Source organism: Cucurbita maxima, unplaced genomic scaffold, assembly GCF_002738345.1.
Source record: "Cucurbita maxima cultivar Rimu unplaced genomic scaffold, Cmax_1.0 Cma_Scf00006, whole genome shotgun sequence".
Classification (NCBI taxonomy): Eukaryota; Viridiplantae; Streptophyta; class Magnoliopsida; order Cucurbitales; family Cucurbitaceae; genus Cucurbita; species Cucurbita maxima.
In genome coordinates, this window is record NW_019272022.1 from 2,788,169 (window position 1) to 2,810,865 (window position 22,697).

At 36.7% G+C, this 22,697-nt stretch overlaps 4 protein-coding genes across 8 annotated transcripts; 2 read left to right on the forward strand and 2 right to left on the reverse strand.

Annotated features, from left to right (window-relative positions):
* Positions 1-128: 128 nt before the first annotated feature.
* On the reverse strand, positions 129-4,274 carry LOC111480428. The gene is made up of 7 exons (XM_023125460.1): positions 3,899-4,274; positions 3,270-3,338; positions 2,991-3,158; positions 2,645-2,815; positions 1,419-1,628; positions 1,119-1,207; positions 129-914 (listed from the first exon to the last, which is right to left on the reverse strand). The coding sequence occupies exons 1-7, from the start codon at positions 3,969-3,971 to the stop codon at positions 306-308; spliced, it is 1,389 nt and encodes a 462-aa protein (XP_022981228.1). The 5' UTR covers positions 3,972-4,274; the 3' UTR covers positions 129-305.
* A 2,707-nt stretch (positions 4,275-6,981) lies between these two features.
* LOC111480429 (protein GRAVITROPIC IN THE LIGHT 1-like) lies at positions 6,982-10,982 on the forward strand. Of its 5 annotated transcripts, XR_002717821.1 has the most exons (4): positions 6,982-7,237; positions 7,563-7,690; positions 8,578-10,151; positions 10,731-10,982. XR_002717821.1 is itself a non-coding variant. In XM_023125461.1 (3 exons), the coding sequence occupies exon 3, from the start codon at positions 8,632-8,634 to the stop codon at positions 9,985-9,987; it is 1,356 nt and encodes a 451-aa protein (XP_022981229.1). In that variant the 5' UTR covers positions 6,982-7,237; positions 7,563-7,690; positions 8,578-8,631; the 3' UTR covers positions 9,988-10,502. The 5 variants fall into 5 exon arrangements, 4 of the variants coding, with proteins under 4 accessions (XP_022981229.1, XP_022981230.1, XP_022981232.1 ...); XM_023125461.1 differs by lacking the exon at positions 10,731-10,982 and having other exon boundaries at positions 8,578-10,502; XM_023125462.1 differs by lacking the exon at positions 10,731-10,982 and having other exon boundaries at positions 7,563-7,691; positions 8,583-10,084.
* Positions 10,983-11,448: 466 nt separating this feature from the next.
* Positions 11,449-12,408, reverse strand: LOC111480431 (histidine-rich glycoprotein-like). The gene is made up of 2 exons (XM_023125465.1): positions 12,303-12,408; positions 11,449-12,013 (listed from the first exon to the last, which is right to left on the reverse strand). Exons 1-2 carry the CDS (start codon positions 12,385-12,387, stop codon positions 11,592-11,594), a joined length of 507 nt encoding a protein of 168 aa, XP_022981233.1. The 5' UTR covers positions 12,388-12,408; the 3' UTR covers positions 11,449-11,591.
* A 5,865-nt stretch (positions 12,409-18,273) lies between these two features.
* LOC111481043 lies at positions 18,274-20,896 on the forward strand. Its single transcript, XM_023126334.1, has 3 exons — positions 18,274-18,456; positions 18,548-18,687; positions 20,386-20,896. Exons 1-2 carry the CDS (start codon positions 18,384-18,386, stop codon positions 18,679-18,681), a joined length of 207 nt encoding a protein of 68 aa, XP_022982102.1. The 5' UTR covers positions 18,274-18,383; the 3' UTR covers positions 18,682-18,687; positions 20,386-20,896.
* Positions 20,897-22,697: the final 1,801 nt, after the last annotated feature.

Genomic DNA, 22,697 nt, shown 5'->3' on the forward strand with positions numbered 1-22,697 from the left:
AAAAAAAAAAAAAAAAAAAAAAAAAACGGTTTAAGCATACACTTCGAATAAAAAAAAAAACCGGTTTAGCATCAACCATTAATTCTCGGGAGTATAAAAAAAACCGAGTAAACGAGAAAACGACAGGGTAAAGCTAAAAAGAAGCCATTAAAGCTCAATCTTCAAGTTTCTTCATAAACCATTCTTCAAAATGTCCCTAATAACCTTCTCAAAGGAAGTTAGAAGATGTCAAACCTTACAGAAAACAGAGGTCATTTGTGTACTTTGGCTGTATGATCAAAGGAATTCATCAACAATCAAGTTCCTCAGAAATGGAAAGAAGAAGAATCAACTCTGTACTTATTCCTCATATTGTACTGCCCGAACATCGGCTCATTATAATCCATGCTCGTCTCTGCAGGTTTCGGTTCGACCCCAACTCCGCTTGCTAAGAATTCCGATCCTTTTTCCTTTTGTCGATGTCTCGATCGATCCTTCTGGCCCTTGGATCGGCTATGGGACGAAGAAACCATGCCTGTCCCGTAAAACTCGGCCCCGTGCTTGTTTAAGAGAGACGGGTTGTTCTTGAAACTACTTGACTTCACTTTTGGTGGCTTCATTTTATCATGTTTGAGTGAGGCATGCTTGGTTTCAGAGAGAGGAGTGACAGTGCTTTGTTTTAAGGTCACATTGGTCTTGGTTTCATCTTCTGGCATCTTGAGAGTATCTTTCAAAGGTGTCAGGCCTTTCTTCTGGTATGAAGGAAGGAAGGATTTGAGGTTGCTCGGTACTGACTCGAGCGCCTGCTTGTAAAGCTCGGTAAAGACCTGTCGGAAAGACTCCCACCATGTTTCTTCTTTTATTGTACTTACGAGCGGAGTGTGTTTTCCCTTGCTCGGCTCTTTCGTTTCGGACTCCGAGCGTTCACTCGGTACCTATGCATACACTTTGAATCAGTTGGCTAAACAATGTTTTGAATTCTCATAGACAAACGCAAATAACTACCCAACTATGAACAAAACCGGAGATTTCGAAAGGTGGTGACGGGGAGAGGCATCAGATGCACACGGAATTGATCAGCATTGAATCTTGAAACGGAGTACCGGTTTAAGCGGGAAAAGGGAGATATATGAACTTACAATAAAAGAGAAGAACGACAGCCCGAATCCATGTTGAAGCATATATGTAACGTATCCTATGAGAAGAGAGCCAACGAACATCGCAACGTCTGCAAAAGGTTTATCAGTGAGAAAGGAGTAGCCCAAAATAAGAGCTAACACTGTCGTTGAATTGCTCGATTTTAAGCAGCTGTTGATAAAACTATTGCCCAAGTTATTCGAGTTCATTTATCAGGACTAACGGCTGTGCTATTAGTACATCGATGTTGAATATCGAACGATATAACACAAGTTACATAACATGATCAAACAAGTTCAAACCTGAGGTAGAAACGGAACCGTACTGATAATCGCAATCCTCTTTGTTTAGAGTGATTTGGCGAAGTGCAGCGTTGCCTCTATCGACAACCAACAACGAACAGGTACGCCTGACATATATGACATCAAAATCGTTCGAAAACTTCGCTTCCTCACCGGGCCCATCGCTATATCCTGGAACATTTGTCTTGCCTCCTGCAATTGTTGTCACGCCTGCAAAATAACTTTTGACTTGAGAATGTTCTATTGGTCCAAATATACTACCTAAGACTTCCACATTCAAGGTCATTTATGCCCACTTTGAATTCACAAAGCTTTCCACGTCTCAAGAAAGCACGGAGGATGCAAATTCACTTGAAGTGAAAAAACTTGTAACGGCCCAAGCCTACCACTAACAGATATTGTCCTCTTTGGGTTTTTCCTTTCGGGCTTCCTTTCAAGGTTTTTAAAACACGTGTACTAACGAGAGGTTTCCATACCCCTTGTAAAGAATGCTTCGTTCTCCTCCCCAACTTATGTGGGATCTCTCGATCCACCCCTCTTCAGGGCCCAGCGTCCTCACTGACACTCGTTCCCTTCTCCAATCGATGTGAGACCTCCCTAATCTACTCCTTTGGGGTCCAGCGTCCTTGTTGGCACACCGCCTCGTGTCTACCCCCCTTCGAGACTTAGCCTCCTCACTGGCACATCGCCCGATGTCTGGCTTTGATACCATTGATAATAGCTCAAGCTCACCGCTAGTAGATATTGTCCTCCTTGGGTTTTCCCTTTCGGGCTTCCCTTCAAGGTTTTTAAAACGCGTCTGCTAGGAAGAGGTTTCCACACCCTTATAAAGAATGTTTCGTTCTCCTCCCCAACCGATGTGGGATCTCACAATCCACCCCCTTCGAGGCCCAGCGTCCTCACTGGCACTTATTCCCTTCTTCAATCGATGTGGGACCCTCCAATCCACCCCCTTTGCGACCTGGCGTCCTTGTTGGCACACCACCTCGTGTCCACCCCCCTTCGAAACTTAGGCTCCTCGCTAGCACATCGCCCCGTGTCTGGCTTTGATATCATTTGTAACAGCTCAAGCCCACCGTTAGCAGATATTGTCCTCCTTGGACTTTTCCTTTCGGGCTTCCCTTCAAGGTTTCTGCTAGGGATAGCCAATATAGGATCTCACGATTCTTCATTAGAGAGTTCTTATTTACATTTACACTGGGATAGAAAAGACTAATGGTAGGTACCAGCATCAACAATCTTTCTGATGGCAAGGTTCAAAGTATCAGCAACATACACATTTCCTTTGTCATCCATCGTCACGCCTTTCGGCTGATTGAACCGAGCATCGCTTGGTTTCCCATCAACATGCCCTTTGTAGCCCTGGAAAGACCCGGCAACCAATCTCGCTCGACTATCTGAAAAGGCGATTGTTTCTAGACAATTATTACAAACACCCAATAAGTAAACAACATTCCATGACATATGAAGAACTTTAGTAGTGACCAAGAACAGAAACCAAGCTACGCATGTTACAGCAGCTAACAAAAGAAGTCCACATTTCATGAATGAAGAACAGAGAAACGAGCATACATCGAGACAACGGCGGAGAAACCTTGACGACATTGCTATTAACCGAATCGACAGCAAAGAGTTCTCCATCCTCGGAGACGCGAATCTTGTAAGGAACCATTCCAATTTCATTTCCCTCAACAATAGTCTCTACTAAGTAGCCACTCTCAAACTGAAGAGCCTTCCCATCTGCAAGAACCAACCCTCTTCTCATCAAAACATGATCAGATTGCAGCTAAAACATACGAACATCATGAACAAACATAACACAACAAACTCAAATAGCCACTACAAAATAACCTGGTTGAGGAGTTTTGGACGAAGAACCAGTCCATTTAAGAACAGAAGACAACTGCCTTGCCAATAGTCCTGAGATTAACAGCATGATAAGAATCACAAAGGGGTTCATCAAGTCGAAATTCACGAGAACAAACAATAAATGGAGGATCCTAGATAAACCTTGACCAAAATTTCTAGTTGAAATTCAAGCTCGCGGTATAATATTATCTACTTTGAGTATAAACTCACGTGGTTTTGCTTTGAGCTTCTCCAAAAGGCCTCGTACTAATGGAGATGTATTCCTTACTGATAAACTCATTATCATTCCCAAATTACAGACTCCCTCCCAACAATCCTCCCCTCGAACAAAGTACATTATAAAAGCCTTCTTCGATACCTATGAAACCCTCGAACAACCTCTACCCTTAATGGAGGCTCACAACTTCTTTATTCGATATTTGAAGATTCTATTAAAATGGCTAAGTTAAGGGCATGGTTATGATACCATGTTACAAATAACGAACCTCCCAACAACCCTCACTCGTAATAGATAACAAATTTCGTGAACAAGAGCACATCTCAGTGAAATCAACCATCAACCCACAAGAGTAAGAAGCGATTAAAGGGCAATACAAGAAGAACCCACTTACCAGAAGGAGCAGAATGAGCTTGAAAACTAACGATTGGAACAATGAAAGCGAGGAAGAGAAAGGGATTTCTCATGGCTCCCTGAACAAGAGATTTGCAGCAGAGCAAGGATTCAGAAATCAACGGTGAATTTTTGAAGTTGGGTCGAATTTGAAAAGGGGATTGAGGGTTTGATTCGAAGTGGGAAATGGGTATGGTTTGATTTTGGTTCGCAATCTGTGCGTGTGCGATTCAGAGAGGCATCTTGTTCTTGTGCTCGCGTCCCAGTCCCACTTTTTATGGTAATGTTGTGCTTCTCGCTCTCTTGGTTTGCTAATGGCGGACCTGTGGCTTGAGCTTGGGATTTCGAGGATGGATTAGTGCTCAAATACAAACATTCTGCGCAAAGAAAGATTAAAAATATTGGGAATCTTCTAAAAGTTTAATTTTTAATGACTGTTCTTTAGATTAAAACTTCTTTTCAGTCCAAACTTTATTTCCAAAAATACTTTCGTGATTGTTCTTTTTTAAATATTTATTAGAAAACTTTAACTTTTTACTCTGAAACTTTCGTTAGTCTCATCAAATTTGATTCTAATCTTAATTAAATGTCACTAATCTATTTAATTTATGTTAAATGTTTATTCATGAACGGGAAAATATTCCCTAATTTTGAGCGTGACTTCAACATGACATACACTGAATTAGTTCGTTCTCTTTCATGATATTTTTATTTCTATCGGCTCTCGAGTCCAGTAATCAATGTTATCACCTATTACACAGTGACTATGTTTCAGTTCATAAAACTAAGTTAACTATCTAACATCGTATCTCACATCATATAATAGTTAACTAAGCACGAATTCTCGACAAATCTCTAACTTTTAACAGATCAATTGAGTCATGTTTGAATTGACTATAGTAAACGCGGAAGACGGTTACATGGCTAGCATCAATTATTGAGAGGTCTAGTCTTGTGATGTCCACATTGGTTAGGGAGGAGAACAAACCACTATTTATAAGGGTGTGGAAACCTTGTCCTAGCAGACGGGTTTTAAAGTCTTGAGGGGAAGCTCGAAAAGGAAAGTCCAAAGAGGACAATATCTGCTAGCGGTGGATCTAGGTTGTTACAAGTTTAGGCCCTATTTTGATATAAAGGTGTGTGGGCACAACTTTCGTTTATGTGTGTGCCTCTTTCAGCTTTGTTCCTATGATGCTTGGTCTGTGAACTAAAAAACAATCCAAAAAACAAGACATGGAGATTTAAAGGAAGACAAGAACAACACAAGCAAGCACATAAAAAGGGAACAAATATCTAAAAATATAATTCTTCCTAACCCTATCCATCTAATTACTTCCATGTGCCTCCATTTAATTTTCGTATAAATATTTGCTTGATTTTACGATATATTTTTGCTATATTTATGTATATTTAACTCGGACAAATAAATTAATAGTATTTTTTTATTGTTAAATTTGTAAGGCTAAATTAATAAAAATAATATTATTTTGAAACTTTCAAAATTAATTAAAAAGTTTGGATATAATTTATAAATTTTTTAATAGAAGTAAATGATGTTAATACTAATTTTAAAATTTATTAGTTTTTAAAATATAAAAGTGTATCTGAGAAATAATGAAATTTTTTAAATTTAAGGATATTTTAAAAATATTATTAAAATTCGCAAAAATAAAATATTAATGGCAAAAATATTTTTGAAATAAAATACACGGTCGAACATGTGAGAGAAAATTAGAAAATTTAATAATTTCGAAGAAAGAAAAAGACAAAAAAGTGACACGTAGGTTTAAAAAAATACGTTTTATTAACCTTAAGTTTTTAACAGGTCAATAAAAAAATTGCATGCAAGAAACGGTCCAATGAGTGTAAAATGCCACGTCAGTGAAATTATATGGAAAAGTTGGAAAAAGAATTAGGGCTGAAATGGGCCCCACTTCGCCAGTTGTCATCTGACGTATCCGCTCACACCATTTTTACGTTCTAATTGTTTACACTCAATCACCCCTCCTCTCATTGGGACCATCACCTTTCCTTATATACCCTCTCTTCCAAATCCCTCCCACTTCAAAACTTATCCCCCGATCTTCCCAAATTACCCCTTCCTCTCCTTCATTTATTTAATATTTTCAAATTTCATAAATTTGTGGGACAAAAATTCAAATTATCCCTTTAATATAAAGATACATTAATTTTAAAAATGTTGAATATTTCACAAATTCAATACATACAGAAATAAATAAATAAATATTTTATTATTATTCTTCGTATCTATGACCTAATAACCTAACTATCTATAGTTCACAGATCGACATTTTTTTAGGAGAACAAACTACCATTTATAAAAGCGTGGAAGCCTTCCTCTAGCAGACGTGTTTTGAATCCTTGAGGGGAAGCCCGAAAGAAAAATTCCATAGAGGACAATATCTGCTAGCGGTGGATCTGAGGCGTTACAAATGGTATCAGAGCTAGACACCGAACAATGTGCCATCCTTCTCGCTGTTCCCTGAAGGAGTGTAGACATGAGACGGTGTGCCAATAAGGACGTTGGGCCCTAGAGGAAGGTGGATTTGGGGGCGGTCCCACATCAATTGAAGGAATGAAAGAGTGCCCGCGAAAACACTGGCCCCAAAAGGGAGTAGACTGTGATGTCCCACATTGGTTGGGAAGAAGAACAAATCACTATTTATAAGGGTGTAGAAATTTTCTCCTAGTATACGCGTTTTAAAGCCTCTAGAGGAACCCCGAAAGGTAAAACCCAAAAAAGACATATCTGTTAGCAGTGGATCTAGGACATTACATAACCTAACAAACACAATTTGAATATAACATGTTTTGTGTTTTTAAAGTAATAATGACCGGACAACCCAATTTGAACTAAATTTGTAATTCAATACCTATATTTTAAAAATAAAATTATGGTAATAACTAAAAAAAGTCGGGGGTATTTTCGTCTCACAAAACCCCGGAAGTATGGTCTTCGTAGCCTTGGTGTAGCCCGTCTTTTCACCTCCAAAACCATGCCCTTTTTCGTCTTTTCACCTGTTTCTCCCTCCAATCGTCCCTGTATTTCTCTGTCCCTTCCCTCCCATTCCTCTCTCCTTCACTCTGATTCTCTCTCTCATTGCCATTTCTTTTTCCCTCTCTAGAATTTTGGTTCTTCGAAGCGGCGCGACAGAGATAAGACACTCCATTCAACGATCTCGAGTTTTCAGGAGACGTGTTTTTTGAGCTCCGAAGACAGTAGAAAAAGCTAAAGCACTTTGAAGACAGCAAAGAACGGTTACTTCCACTGGATTTTACCCTCATTGGCGTTTCAGCTCGTCTCAAGTTTCTTCATGAGGTCAATGCCGCGTTTTCTTTCCTTGTATTCTTGCTATTCGTTGCTCTTTCGATGTTTTACGTGTTTATTTGAATGGTGGAAAGGCCATTCTCGAGTGTAGTCTAGCATTTCATTCATTATATATGGAAAATGCAGAGATGTGGCAATGTCTAAATCTCTTGTTGCAAATGTTATGAACGGTCGTATGCTAGTTTCATTTTCATCGCCTTTTCCTGCTATGATTATTCTCTGTTTGTGTAGTTTTTACGCGGATTTGAAATAGAAACGGAAAATCTTTGTGTGTTTGGCTCTGTTTTGAATTTTTCTTTTGTTTTTCATACTGCAGAGTGAACGGGTCGCCGAGGTCTACTTAAGTGTGTTTCTCACGGCGTCTTGTAGCTCCGTTTCCTTGAGATTTACGTTGCGATGACTGGTTGACTGACTGGAATCTCCGTGATTTCATTGGGTGATTGAGGTACAGTAAACAAAAGTACTGTTGATTTTTTTAAATTGGGGTTTTCCCGATGTTTGCACGAGTATGGAATCATGGTAAGGACTTCACGTGATGATTCACATTTGAGGCAACGTCTCTTTTTAGGAAATGCGATTTAAGAAAAGATGCCATGGATCTCACCACATATTTCCCTGTTTTTTGATGTTGTGCTTATCTTTAACGTGGAACTCCTTTCCAGTTTTCCCATTTAATATATTTTTGTGGGGGATTGATGGGAGCTATACGTGCAGAAAAAGTAGCCATGTAGGCTATCTTAAAGGAACATGGAGATTCTTTTTGAGAGGGGCTTTGAAGTTATTAAAGTAGGTTGAGTTATTGACTAAAGGCTCTTCTATTAATAGTAATCTAAATAATAAAGGCTGGAACTCCTTTATGTCACCATTTTTTAAAAAATGTTCATGATTAGAAAGCGACCATGGTCACTTGCCTGCATTTGCAGGGTATTCTGTCTTCTGGGTTTGTTTATTGAGTTCATGCGTGCCTACTGTTGACTCGATTTGTTTAATCTAAAGAAATATTGTAATGTGCAGTTGAATAATTATATAAAAGAGCTCGTTTTGTTTTATAGGCTGCCTTTTTGTTTGATCTTTTGAACCCCTTGCGCTTTTGTTGTTTAATTCTTTGTGAGAATTTTGATTCCGTCCAAACATGATATCATTTCAGAGACTTGGTTCATCTCCAAAGTTGTGCATTAAAACTTTAAAGATAAACCTTCAAGCAAATTTTTCGAGCATGTATCTTAGAATTAAATTCACTATCTTAGAATACTATCATCAAGACTTGTAGTCCAAATGATCATATAATGTGCAAACACATGAATTTCTCTGATAATGTGTCTGTAATACATTTCAGACGGTGATTTGGATATCTTCAATCATTCTTGCCATTTTTCTGCCCCAAGATGGAATCTGTTAAATCCTCCAATCTGACTCCATGTAGTAAGAGTAGATTGGCACGTGCTTTTACCAAAGTACTTCACATCCGAGCTCTAACTGGGATAAGTCCCGTTCCTGGAATTCAGAAAGTTAAACCACAAGAAAGGATCAGTGATGATTGCACAGCAAGTAGAAGTACGGGTAGTCAATCTGAGTCTTTTGATAGTGGTGAAGAAGAGTTTCAGAACAGAGTCCAATTGCAAGCATTGGTTGCAAAATTGTTTGCTAGCATCTCATCAGTCAAAGCTGCATATGCCAAGTTACAGTATGCTCAATCCCCTTATGATGCAGAAGGCATTCAAGGCGCTGATCACTGTATTGTCTCAGAATTGAAAGTGTTGTCTGAATTGAAACAGTGTTACCTTAAAAAACAGTTTGATCCTTCACCAGAAACCACAATGCTCTTAGCTGAAATTCAGGAGCTAAAGAGTCTTGTGGGAACATATGGCATAATGGGGAAAAGTTTGGAATCGCAAGCAATACTGAAAGGTTCTGAAATCGTGTCTCTTAGAGAGAAGATTGAGGAAATTAAAAAACAGAATAGGTTGATCGAGAAGCGTTTAGATCGAAGTGGGCTGGATTCTGTCACCGGTGATAACTTATCAGGAGTCAACACTAGCCATTTCATTAAAGTTCTTGGACATACAATTAAGTCGGTTGGAAGTTTTGTCCGAATGATGGTGGATGAAATGAAATCTTCTGGTTGGGATGTTCATGCAGCTGCGACGGAAATTGAACCCGATGCTGTTTATTGGCATGATAATCATAGGCGCTTTGCATTCGAGACATGTGTTTTCAGGGAAATGTTCGATTCCTTCCATAAACTCGACTTTGCCCTTCCAAATGAATCCTTGCCGGAAGAAAGGAAACAGAAGCAGTTTTTCCTTGCAAGATTTATGGAGATGAAGCTTAGGAAAGCAAAGGATTTCCTTTCACAGAATCCTAAATCAACCTTTGCCAAGTTTTGTCGAGTTAAGTACTTGAGGCTCATTCACCCCAAGATGGAATCATCATTATTCGGTAATTTGGACCAGAGAGGCCTAATCAGCTCTGGTCAATTCCCCGACACAACCTTCTTTAGCACATTTGCAGAAATGGCAAGATGGGTGTGGCTCCTGCATTCATTAGCTTACTCCATTGAACCGGAGGCCTCCATCTTTCAAGTAAGGAAGGGATGCCGATTCTCAGAGGTCTACATGGAAAGTGTCATTGATGAAGTGTACCTTTCACCTAATGCCGACCCAGTTGTGGCACTTACTGTCATTCCTGGCTTCATAATTGGTAAAACTATAATCCAATGCCGGGTCTATCTCTCACAGTAATTTATTATTTATGGGTATCAACCTATAATTCATAGTATTGGCCCCTTCACCAACTCAAAGATCAAGCTGTTTAATAATTTATAATGTCTCGAATTTGGACAAGTTGCTGCACATACTGTGACGGAGGGACAAAACATCCTATCTCGGCAAGGCAATCCAAACGAGTAAGTGCAATTTTCGAGCCATTTTGAAGAGAAACCGCGTGGACTGAAGTGTTTTAGATTAGTTGTCATATTTATCTTGACTGAAAACCATCCCATCAAGTTTTGTTAATATCATATTAGGTCGGTGACAGAGGGTTGGTCTAGCTGTCGTCCAACACAACCAGACATCATTGCATGTACATATAAATAGCAATAAGTATTATATAATTACATGTATAGTTAGATCGATGGGCATGAGACAAATATCTCATTTTTTACATTACATCTCTTCTCTCGTAGTCTAATTATTCGAGCCCTTGGATTCTCTGGTAAGCTGCAACATATTGCCAAAATTCTGTGTTTATGTACGTATCTCTTTGTTTTGATATTGCTAGTGGGATGCTTTGCTTTCCCAGTTCCAAGAATCTTTAATAGCATGTAGTGGTTTGTTTTCAAATGTTTTCTTCAGTGTATGTAGGAAACTGTGATGGGTGCTCTGTAGCTTTATTGGATTGCACAAATGTTTTCTTGAGCTGTTTCCACGATATTATAAGATTCTTATGGCCCCACATATGATACTCCTGCCGCTGATTTTAATAGGGTCGGTGATGTTGGGCCATGTGACTGCATAGGGCCCCTTTGCACATTCTTTGTTTTCTATACAAAAGGAAGAACGGCATTGTTTGTGATGGGTACGCATCCTTTGATTCTTTGTTCTTCTTATATTTAATGCTGAAATGTTTGATTTAATGTCCTCTTGGGACAATTTGATCAGTCTACCTTCTCAGTTGTGAGAACAAATGCATGTTCGATGTTGTATACTATATATTATATGATTTGATATGCGTGGAACTAGTTACTCTTTTGCCTTTTCAATCGAATCAACATGAATATAAGATTTCCGTCTCTTTCAAATAGGGTTAGAAGAACGTCGGATTTAGGTTTCTCTCGTAACTCAAATCGTGGGCATGCGAAATGTATGCCTTCATAGGTTTGACTTGACTCGACTTAGCTTGGACTAAGGTGAAGTTTTGATCTTCATGGCCCAGTAGCCTCTCTTTATACGAGTTTTGTACAAATTTTTGTTTGACTCATAGGTGTATAACTCCTTAAAATTTCACTAATATGATGCAATTAGATATGTACCTTCTACCATTAACCAAAACTTAAAGTTTATTAATTAACGATTATGAGTTTAAATTTCCACTATAAAAAATAAAAATTAAAAAGTTAGAAACAAACAAAATAATTTTTAAAGCAAAGCAAATCAACTCTATTATTTGGATATTACATATATAAAAACCACAAGAACAAGAAATTACAACAAACCAGACAATTTAGCATATCATATGATCTCTAACTGCTTTATTTAATTTAACTTCAAAAAAAAAAAAAAACATTTTATTTCATGTGACGCTACCTTTACTATTACCAACATGCTAAGGTATTAATTTTAGGTCTCTAATTTTTAATGCCGTCATGGTCGTGATCGTGGTCGTCATCATCGTGATCATGGTCATGGTCGTGGTCATGGTCGTCATCATCGTGATCATGGTCATGGTCGTGCTGTTCATGGTGATCATCCAAGCTATTGACATCAGCGTCGTGATCGTGATCATGGTCATGATCATCGTGGTCATGATCGTCATGGTCATCCTTGTCATGATCATTATGGTCATGATCGTCGTGGTCATCCTTGTCATGATCATTATGGTCATGATCGTCGTGGTCATCATGGTCATGATCGTCGTGGTCATCATGGTCATGTTTGTCGTGGTCATGATCATCTTCATGGTCATGATCATGGCCATCATAGTGGTATCCAAGGCCGTGGTCGTGATCATCATCATGGTCATCACTCTTTACAACACTTTTCTTTTCCTCTACATGAATGAAAAACAGAGTTGAAATAATATCAAATAAATTACTCCTCAATTTAAAAACTTAACTATATAAACTTAAAATATGATATAGATTAACCTCGTTCCAAAACATAAAAATCCATCTAAAATTCAAATAACAACAAACTTAAATTTACAATCCAATCCTCTAATACCACACTAAATAATCCACATAAACTACAAAACTATATACAAAAACAAATTTGTCCTTTTCGAAATATTCTCAACAAATAACGAAAAAGAGAGCGCTCAGCTTCGAGCATAAACTAACCAAGTAAACGAGCCGAGACATGAGAGGAGACGTAAAGAAGAGCGAGGAGGAGGCTGAGAAGGAGAAAGGTTTTAGAGTAAGCCATTTATGCCTTGTTTGTTAATACTTTGGTGCTTCAATATTGCATTATGAGTGATAATTTATAGAAGGGTGGAGGCTGTGTTGGGTGATGTATGGGCTTTGGGGTTAGTCAAAAAGTAAGTATTTTGGTTGAAAAAAACCCACAAAAAATAAATGAACATATCTTGTGATGATCCAAAACCAACCCCATTTTTGACCTTTAATTACAACACATCGTTTAAATTCAATCTTGTTCTTGACCTTTAATTATTTTTAAATTGTTTCATTTAAGATTTCATCTTTGATTACTTCAAAATGTTTGAAATTTCTTCATATTTGTTCATGTTTTCATCACCTTTGGAATTTGGTCAAATGCCTGGTTTGAAATGTTGATTTTTGACCTAATCTTAAAAGCATCAACCATTAATGTCAAATGTTGAAGAAAAAAGTAAACTTTAAATTTGTTATGGGCTGACCCAAGATTGGTAAAACAGGCTCGAGCCCATCAAACGTGTTGGGTTGGATCGAAAATGACACGAAATGGACACACGTTCGAAACGTTTGAGACATAGTAAGTACTGGGTTCTTCTCTTATAGGTTTGTAAGTAGTTGTTTAGTGTCACAATCACTTTTTCAAGACAGCTTTTAGTGCGAGTGTGATTGTACGACACTCACTCTTGTCCTTAATAAGTTAGCCAACTAAAAATTGGATCGCCATTGACCTGTATAATATTTGCCCAAACCTCTGATTCTAACCCTCTTGGAAAGCGATTTTAGACAATAAACAACAAACAGTATTGATAGCATATAACCCGAAAATGAAGAATTGAAAACAAACGAAGATGATTTGTAATGGGTATGTGGGTATAGACAATATGTCCAAACATGACCATGACACCGAGCATCCAACACCAAAAAAATTAAATATTATTTTATTTCTTGAATTTTAAAACTTCTCCCGATTTTGGTACCACTTTTGTCTCTCCAATATTTTAACTTCTAATTGTAACGATCCATTTCTAGGATTTGGATCAAAATTTGAAAGTCAGATTCGACATCTAATGGCCCCGACATTCTTCTACGATATGGTCAAATTGTCTAATTCTCGCTACTTCTCAGAGTGAAGACTATACTCACGTAGTACTAAATAATAATTAAAAAAAATTATCGAATAAATCAACCAATCATTCTGGTTTAAAATGACACAAAATTTACTAAATAAAATATTATATTAAATGGTAAATTGACCAATAATAAGTAATAGTTATTAATACATGAAACCCTATTTTTCAAGGAGTTTCACATTTATATTTAATATTTTATTTATTAAATTAAAATAAGTACTTTTAAATTATTTGCATCGATATAGTTTATGGCATTATCGTGAGCTTTTCCTTTATACTATCGACTTCAAATAAATAAAATTAAAATTAAGAGTTCTATATATTAAAACGATCAAATACAAACAACCTTTTATTGTCCCGATATAGACAACGACAAACTAATAGGATCCCACATTCATGTGTGTATAACAATAATCCAAGTTCAAACTATTAAAACATTCATAAAATCCAACCCGATAGAACAAGAAAAGGAAAAGCTAATAATATAATCTTGGCATACACCAAGGTTTAGTCGCCACCGCCGCTGAAGGGAGCGGGATTTTCCCGGTTGCTCGGGGCAGAGGGCGGTATGGGGCCTCTTGGAAGAGAGCCGAGTAGCATGTCGAAGTTGACAACGCCCATTGAAGGCAGCTTGGTGTCCTTGTGGTACAAGCTCCTGATTGCTAAGGTGGTGTGAGGTTGGCAGAGCAGGAAGGCCAGCAACAGGCATGCCGCCATCGTGAACTTTTTGGTGCACATCGGAGTTGGGTAGGTAATGACTTGGAAAGGGACAGGGTTTGTAATGTTTGTAGTAGTAGTTGATGATAGTTTGAGAAGTTGGTGTGTGGTTTGTGGGGTATTTATAGTGAAATTTTTAGTGATAAAAGTGAGAGAGAGAGACGTATGGGTCAAGTAGGAGGTGCTGCTTACGGCTGCTTTAATAACAAAGAGGGCCACTTTGTTTTGTCTCTAGATGCCATTATACTATAAACGATACTTATCTAATATACCAGTTCAAGCCTACCGCTAGTAGATTTTGTCAGCTTTGATTTGTTACATATCATTGTGAGTCTCACGGTTTTAAAACGTGTCTACTAAACTGAGGTTTCCACGCCCTTATAAGGAATGTTTTGTTCTCCTCTCCAATCGATGTGGAATCTCACAATTCATCCCTCTAGGGGACCCAATGTCCTCGTTGGCACATAGGCCAGTGTCTGGTTCTAATACTATTGGTAACAACTCATGCTCATTGCTACCAAATATTGTCCGCTTTGGCTTGTTACATATCGTTGTCAGACTCAAGGTCTTAAAATGCGTCTACTAGGGAGAAGTTTCTACATCCTTATCAGAAATGTTCCGTTCCCCTCTCCAACCGATGTGGGATCTCACAATTCATCTCTTTTGAGAACTTAGCATCCTCGTTGGCTCACCACCCTGCTAGCAAATACTCCGCTTTGGTCTATTACATATCACCATCAGGCTCACGATTTTAAAACGTGTCTACTAGGAAGAAGTTTCTACACCCTTCTAAGAAATGTTTCGTTCATCTCTTCAACCGATGTGAGATCTCACAATTTATCTCTCTTGAGGACCCAACATCCTCGTTAGTACACCGTTCGGTGTTCAACTTTGATACTATTTGTAATAACTGAAGCTCACTGCTAATAAATACTGTTCGTTTTGGCCTGTTACATATCGCTGTCAGACTCACGATTTTAAAACGCATCTACTAGGGAAAAATTTATACACCCTTATAAGAAATGTTTTGTTCCCCTCTCCAACCGATGCGAGATCTCACAATTCATCTCTCTTAGCACACCGCCCGGTGTCTAGCTCTGATATTATTTGTAACAACTCAAAGCCCACTGCTAGCATATATTATCCGCTTTAGCCCGTTACGTATCACTTTCAATATCAGTTTTAAAACGCGTCTACTAAATAGAAGTTTTAACACCCTTCTAAGTAATATTTCGTTTCCTTCCCAACCAACGTAGAATCTCACATATTCCATTTTTATTATATTTCACAAATTAATTTAAACATAGCTCAATTGACTAACACATTTTTGTCTTATCGAACTATAAAAATTGTTAAATTATCATTTTAGTGCTTTAAAGCTCGTAAATTAAAGAAATAACGACCAAAACGACATCTTAATTGAGAAAAGTTATAGCAAATAAGAATTTTTTTAGCTTAGTTGGTTTCATAATTACATTTCCACACATTGAGGGGTGTGGCTTTCCTTTTAGCAATGGCTGCCTAGATACCTATATGCTTACTTTGATACATATAATATATGGTTTGAATTACCACGTGCATTTTTTCCAAATTATTATTTTTAAATATTTGATTTATTATGATATTTTACATTTTTTTAATAGAAATTATATTAAAAAATAGAAATTATCCATTAAATATGTAAAAAAAAAAAAAGAAGAAAACTAGTGGAGGAGGTATCCCATGAATTCCCTTGCAGTAAATTTTTGTAAAAATAAATAAAAAATTTTACGGGGATAAAAAATGAAATAGGAGTAAAAAAACAGGAACACGAAAGACTCTGTAGACATCTTTATGTCGAGCACGCATCAAGGGTGTTTTTTGAGGTTTTCCTTTCGAGCGTCCTCTCAAGGCTTTAAAACGTGTCTCCTGGGGGAAGGTAGTGTTTTGTTCTCTTTCCCAACCAATGTGGGACATCACAATTCACCTCCCCTTCGGGTCCAACGTTTCTTGTTGGCACACTGTCTTGTGCCTACCCCTTTTGGGGAGCGCGTCTATTAGAAGAAGGTTTCTATACTTAGGGTGTTTTATTATCCTCCCCAACCAATGTGGGACGTCACAATCCACTCCCCTTCGAGGCTCAGCAGTCTCGCTAGCACACAGTTTCGTGTCTACCCCTTTGGGGAACAATATCATCACTTTAAAACGCGTTAGTTAGGGAAAGATTTTCATACCTTATAAAGGGTGTATTGTTCTCAAATTTGGGGGAATAACAGAGGGTCTTTATTGGATAGGAATGAATGAGTAAATAATATTTTTAAACAGATGCATGTATATGTTGTCTGTCTCCAAGAATGTTCCTTAAAGAGTATTTTATTATTATTATTTTAATCAATTTTATATTCTAATTATTTAAATCTCAAATTGTCTAATAATTTTGTGGGTTTTCTCATAATCAAATTTAATCATATGTAATTTATTATATCAATGCATAATTAATCAATTAATTAATTATTATAATGAAAGATTAGGTAAATAGCGTGAAAAAGATGTAATCCACGTGGATTATTGGACTTTGTTGTTAATGTAAGTTACCAAGTGGGAGGAGAAACGGGACGATATACTATTTCCATGTCATTGTATATTCTTATGATTACGATCAAAATTTATAAACTATCAACTTAATTATATATGTCTCAATTAGTTAATTAATGTTGGATGAAACTCCCACATCGGCTAATTTAAGGAATAATCATGCGTTTATAATCAAGGAATTCTATCTTCGAATAAGGTCTTTTGAGGGAACTCAAAGCAAAATCATGAGAACTTACACTCAAAATGGATAATATCATATACTATTGTGGAGAGTCGTGTTCATCTAACAATTAAAACATATTATTATTGATCGAGAGGTTAGATGTTCAAATCTTGCTTGGAACAAACAATCCTATGTAAGCTCTCATGCCTGACAGTGAGACTTTCATCATCTAACAATATATATATATGCACGTATGTACATATATTCACACGTTATTTTAGAACGACTTCAAAGACGTCTTGGAGTTGGTCATTTTCATATTCGTATGTACATATATCCCTTTTTTGTAGGTGTGAGGAATTACCAAACTGCGGCACTGAGAAGTCATTTGAAGGGCTCAAAAATTGAAAGGAATCCATTGAACCCTAATTGTCACTTTCATTCAAACCCAATTTCTATGTCCTCCATCCATATTGCTACTACTATTTCTTATGCCGAGTATGCTAATTTAGCTATTTTTACGTTATTATCATCATTCTAAAGGAGTTAGTCTGAAATATTGTTGTGTTCGGAGATCTCCTATGAATTTTCCTCGGAAACAAGAGAGTGAGGACAAAACATGACCTATGTTGGTCTGTGGGGGATATTTTTCACTCTTAAAGAATAATTCAAGACAAGTAGAAAGCATGAGAGAATGTTGGAGGCCATATCTTGGACCTGACTTTATTGATCTTTTCGATTTTGATCGTCGTTTTTTAGTCATTCGTTTTAGGTTTGTGAATAAAGTCTCACCTTTTCGTCTTTCGCTTTAGGTTTGAGATTGAATTGTTGAGGATGGCTGGAAATGTATCTCACATTGACTAATTTAGGGAATGATCATAGGTTTATAAAAAAGGAATACTATCTCCATTGACATGAGATCTTTTGGGGAAGCCCAAAAGCAAAACTATGAGAGCTTATATATCATTATGGAGAGTTGTGTTCATCTGGGCGGTAGTTGGATTTATATAGTGGTTTTGGCACTACCAAAGAAACTTGATAATTGGCTTTGGTTATTATTATTTTTTTTTTAATTTCTTTTTTGTGTTTTTAGTGTTGAAATGAAATATCTTTAATGCATTTGTTTATCTTACAATATTTATTTATTTATTTATTTATTTAAAGGTATAATTATCTCCTACCATGTTATTTATAAATTAATGTTTTACTTTTATTAATAAAATAAAATAAATAAATAATAAAATAGTCAATATTTGAATTAATTACATTTTACTTTGGTCAAAAACCTATTTCGAACCTTGAGTTTCAGTTTGACCTTAAAAATAAAAACGACGTTTTTTTCCCCTAATTTTGCGAAGGTGAAGAAAATCTGAAATTTTGACTTTTTCTAGAACCCTGGGTTAGGGCAACGAGACGACGGTGACGGCCTGAAGGAAGAAGCTAATGACGGGAGAAGAGGTTGCTGGTCCGGCGGGCCCTAAGGTTCTACGTTTGCTCTATTTCGCCGGTGCCGGATGTAAATTTCTTCGATTCACCTCTTTTTCTTCTCTGTTTTAATTTTTGATTGTTTCGATTTATTAATTGTTCTATTCGATTATGTTTTGTAGTTGTTTTCACAATCGCGATGAACAAGTGGCGGGAGATCGAGCACAAATCTCTGTTGCAACAACGGCAGAAGCAGAGATTGGATCATCAATTCGCGGAAACTCCTAATGATGCAGTACAGAAAGTCGTTAAGTGAACATAGGTTCGTTTGTTATTTTCAGAAATTTCACTTGTATTACCAACAGGATATCAGATTTTTTTTTTTTTCCTTCTATTTAGGACAATAATGTTGGATGGATGAAAGATTTTTCTGTGATTATAATTATGCTGTGAGGTTTCTTCCTTCTCTACGAATCGCAGCTCTGCTCCCTTTCTATAGCAATAATGGAAGGGACAAACACTTCTGGAATGCAGCTTTATCAATTATCACCTTTAAGAAGAGAAAGTGTAATGACTACAATAATTGAGTGCAATTGTTTCCCGAAAATGAAAGGAGGGGCGGGGGGGCGGTGGAAATTCTTTCGAATTAAAGTTTCAGATTGGAAATGTCATTGATGACTTTGAGGAGAAAAAGAAGGAAAAAAAAAGACAATGGAACTTATTGGAGATTAGAATTGTGACGTCTGCCGGAACCAAAATAAGTTGGATAGAAGTTGTTCCGTCGGATTATATAATACCATATTCACGGCTGTTTTATATATTGTGATTGATGCGGGATTCATCTGTTGTCTTTAAAATATACCATACATTTTGGCACCTTATTTTGTGGGATTCTGGCCCTTATACAGAGTGGTTTGAGCTTGTGTTAGTAGTTATCTTATGAAGAAATGATGTTGTAACTACACGACCAAGGGCAGCTTGATTGTGAGATCCCACATCGATTGGGGAGGAGAACGAAACATTTTTTAAAAGGGTGTGGAAACCTCTCCCTAGGAGACGCTTTTTAAAAACCTTGAGGGGAATATTTGCTAGCTGTGGTCTTAGGCCGTTATATTGATAAGCTTGTTCTTTTTTCAGACTCAGCTAGTACTAGTATTTTGTCTTGTTCTTAATTTCTTTCTCCATCATATTCAGGATGAGCCAACGGGGATGCTATTTGAAAATTTGAAATAAAGAAGTGGAAGTAATTACTTAAGAATACAACAGAAGTTATTGACTTTCTGGCATGAGGGATTTTTCTTTTGTGTATGAGATATGTTTACTTTTGGAGTTGTAGTTCATTCATTTGATGTGTACCCCTTGGATTCAGTTACTGTATAGTTGACTTTTGTGGGTGGCTATTCTGCCTCGTGGTCTTAATAATTTCTTTCAATTTTAGGATAACGTTTTCCACAAGCTAAGATTTCTAATGAACTTTAAAAGTAAGGCCTTGAGCATCTTCGTAGACTTTGTGAATTTGAGATAGCAACTAAAGTTTGTACAGTAAAAGACTAGCTTATCCAAATTACTGTTCGAGAATATTTTATACTTCACCAAAACATCCATCTGGGCATACATCTGTGTTAGTATGTCCTTTTCAACTTGAAGAATGTAATAATTATTCTTGTAATCAAGGCTTTATTGCTTGTGTGCATGATATGGTTATCTTTTGGCGACTGTCATTTTATGGTCGTTTGCTCAGTTCCCAAAACTTTATCTACAAGAATCCATTGGAGTTGTATAATTATTTTAGTTCTTCATTGTCTGTGGATGAATTATTATTGTGCTACTCCCTGTAAATTTTTTTTTTTAACATATTGTCATTTCTGTAAAACAAAAGAAAAGGAAGGTAGTTAATGCGATGTTTTCTTGTTTTATGTTTTAAATATGTAGTTTTAATGCTTAATTCAAGTCCTTTATTTTCCCTTTAAAGCTGATCCTACGTGTATGCATGGTGTCACAATCACACTTTTTATGGCAGCGGACATTGCGATTGTGAGCATGACCGTGACACATGGCAGGGGTGATGTTCAAGGATCTTAAGATGCTTCCGGTTCCAGCTCAACAGTTAAGTCTGCTATTTTCAACAAGATTTTTTGTTCTTGATACAAGTATGCTAGGATTATCTATGCTTTTTAACTGTGACGCTGGGTAGATTTGAGCCATTACCAAACAAATGAGGCGTCTTTTAGTTGTACTGTGTTCTCCTTCATCCTGGATCAAGCCATCTCTCTGTTTCTAATCTCCACTATATGTACAAGTGCATTTTTAAAACTAGTACTGTCATCCGGTAACTAAAGTAAATTTCTCCTTTTCTACCTTTTGGTCAATTCTGAAGTTCAATTCTGATTATTTATGTTAGCATAGGAGCTGATTGCATTTATTAATCATTCAATCTATATAGATGGGAAAATATGACTTTGGGGTGGTTTAGAATTCCAATTCAAATACTTGTTTAGATGGTTAAATGTGAATGTTTCTAGTGTTGTTTCTGATGAGTTGGTTATGAGAATAGCCCTTGATTTAGAAGATAAACTTCACATGTTCTTAAAAAGCAGTAAAAGAACATGTAGTTCTGAATGGTACTAAGTATTTGTTTATTACAATTCTAGAAAGTTTCTTCAAAAGATGTCCTCTATTGAACTTGCATAGAGTGATTAATGTAAGTTCACTTTCAATTGGAATATACTTTTTTTTTTTTTTGGTAGTGATGAACTTGGAATTTTGTCATCTTAGGCAAATTTGAACATTGTTATTGAAGTAATGAAAGAGAAACTTAGAGTTGGGCCTCTAATCAAAAGAATGAAAGAGAAACTTAGGTTGAAGCTAAAGTTTTCTGGTCGGCCTCAGATGAGGCTTGCTTGCACCTAGCATCCTCGATTCATGTGATGCTAGTTCAGCCCAATTCTCATCCTCTTTTGTCTTAACACTAAACAAGGGAAGAAAAACAAATTGAAACCCGCCAAACACTTGTTGGTTGAGATTGACCACAAGGAAGCTGAGGTTGTCCAACACCTATTGGCAAAGATCGACCACAAGAAGTCTAAGGCTGACCATACTATTTTAGCTACGAGACAGTTCGATCAAGAAAAACAATCCGTTCAAGATCCTAAAAATGTATTCCATTGTACTGTAGGAAAAGAGACTCTTTCGATCAATAGATAACAAAGAACCAATGTTAGGGTCGGCCAATGAAAAAAATTTGAAAGATACATCTTGACAACCTTTCCTTATGAGAAAATCTTGATGGAAATAAGTTTCTACCAACTTAATCAAATATCCAAAAAAGATAAAGATGTCTCAAGAAAAAAAAGAGGCAACAACAAGTATTGTCTCTTTCATAGATATCATGGCCAAACAACTCGATATTCTTTCCAACTGAAAGAAAAAATTGAAGTCTTGATTCGAAAGGGATACCTAAACGATTAGAGATGATAATTATAGGGAGCTGGGGCCGACCGAATCATGAGTATCTGTAGGAGATCAAGTCCATATTTGGAGGGTCAGAAGAGGGAGAATCAAGCAAAAAATGAATAGGTATAGCAAGATAAGCTCGATTTGATCCCGAATCTAAAGATTATGTATTTTGTTCACTAGAGAATGTGAACCGAATTTTAGAATTCACTATAGCGAAGACTCGAAATGTATACCATCTTCACAATGATACTTTCGTTGTTACTCTAGCCATAGTCAACGTGAAAGTTCATAGAATTCCATAGATGGAAGAAATTCAATAAATGGATCTGTTAAGGGTGAGCCAAACACCAATGGTATAGTTTGAAGGAGAAAGAGTAATTCCAGAAAGCACATAAAATGTCTAGTCACTTTTTTTGGAGAAATACCAAAGCAATGACAAAAAATGATCATTTTCCAAGTTGTAGATTGCACGTCAGGCTACAATGCAATCTTAGAGACATATCTCTTATGAACTCGACTTCACAGAACTTAAAGAACCGATGAAACCCTAATTAAAACGGATATAAACACCCGTGAACTCGAATAAGGTAAGTTCGACAAAGTCTAAAGTTCTTCCTAATTTCAAAACTCTTACTACACTAAGATTCTCTTATGCTAACTTAACATCGAAGCCCGTGTAGCAAGCATCACATCATTGTACAAGGTTCATAAGTTATATTCTTCCACTTCTAATAAATTTTACCCTTCTTATCACATGAAGGTCAGCTGGATCGCAGTGTTGAAAGTTGAAAGTGACCAGATAATTCAAACTTACAAAAAAAAAAAAAAAAAAAAAAAAAAAAAAAAAAAAAAAAAAAAAAAAAAAAAAAAAAAAAA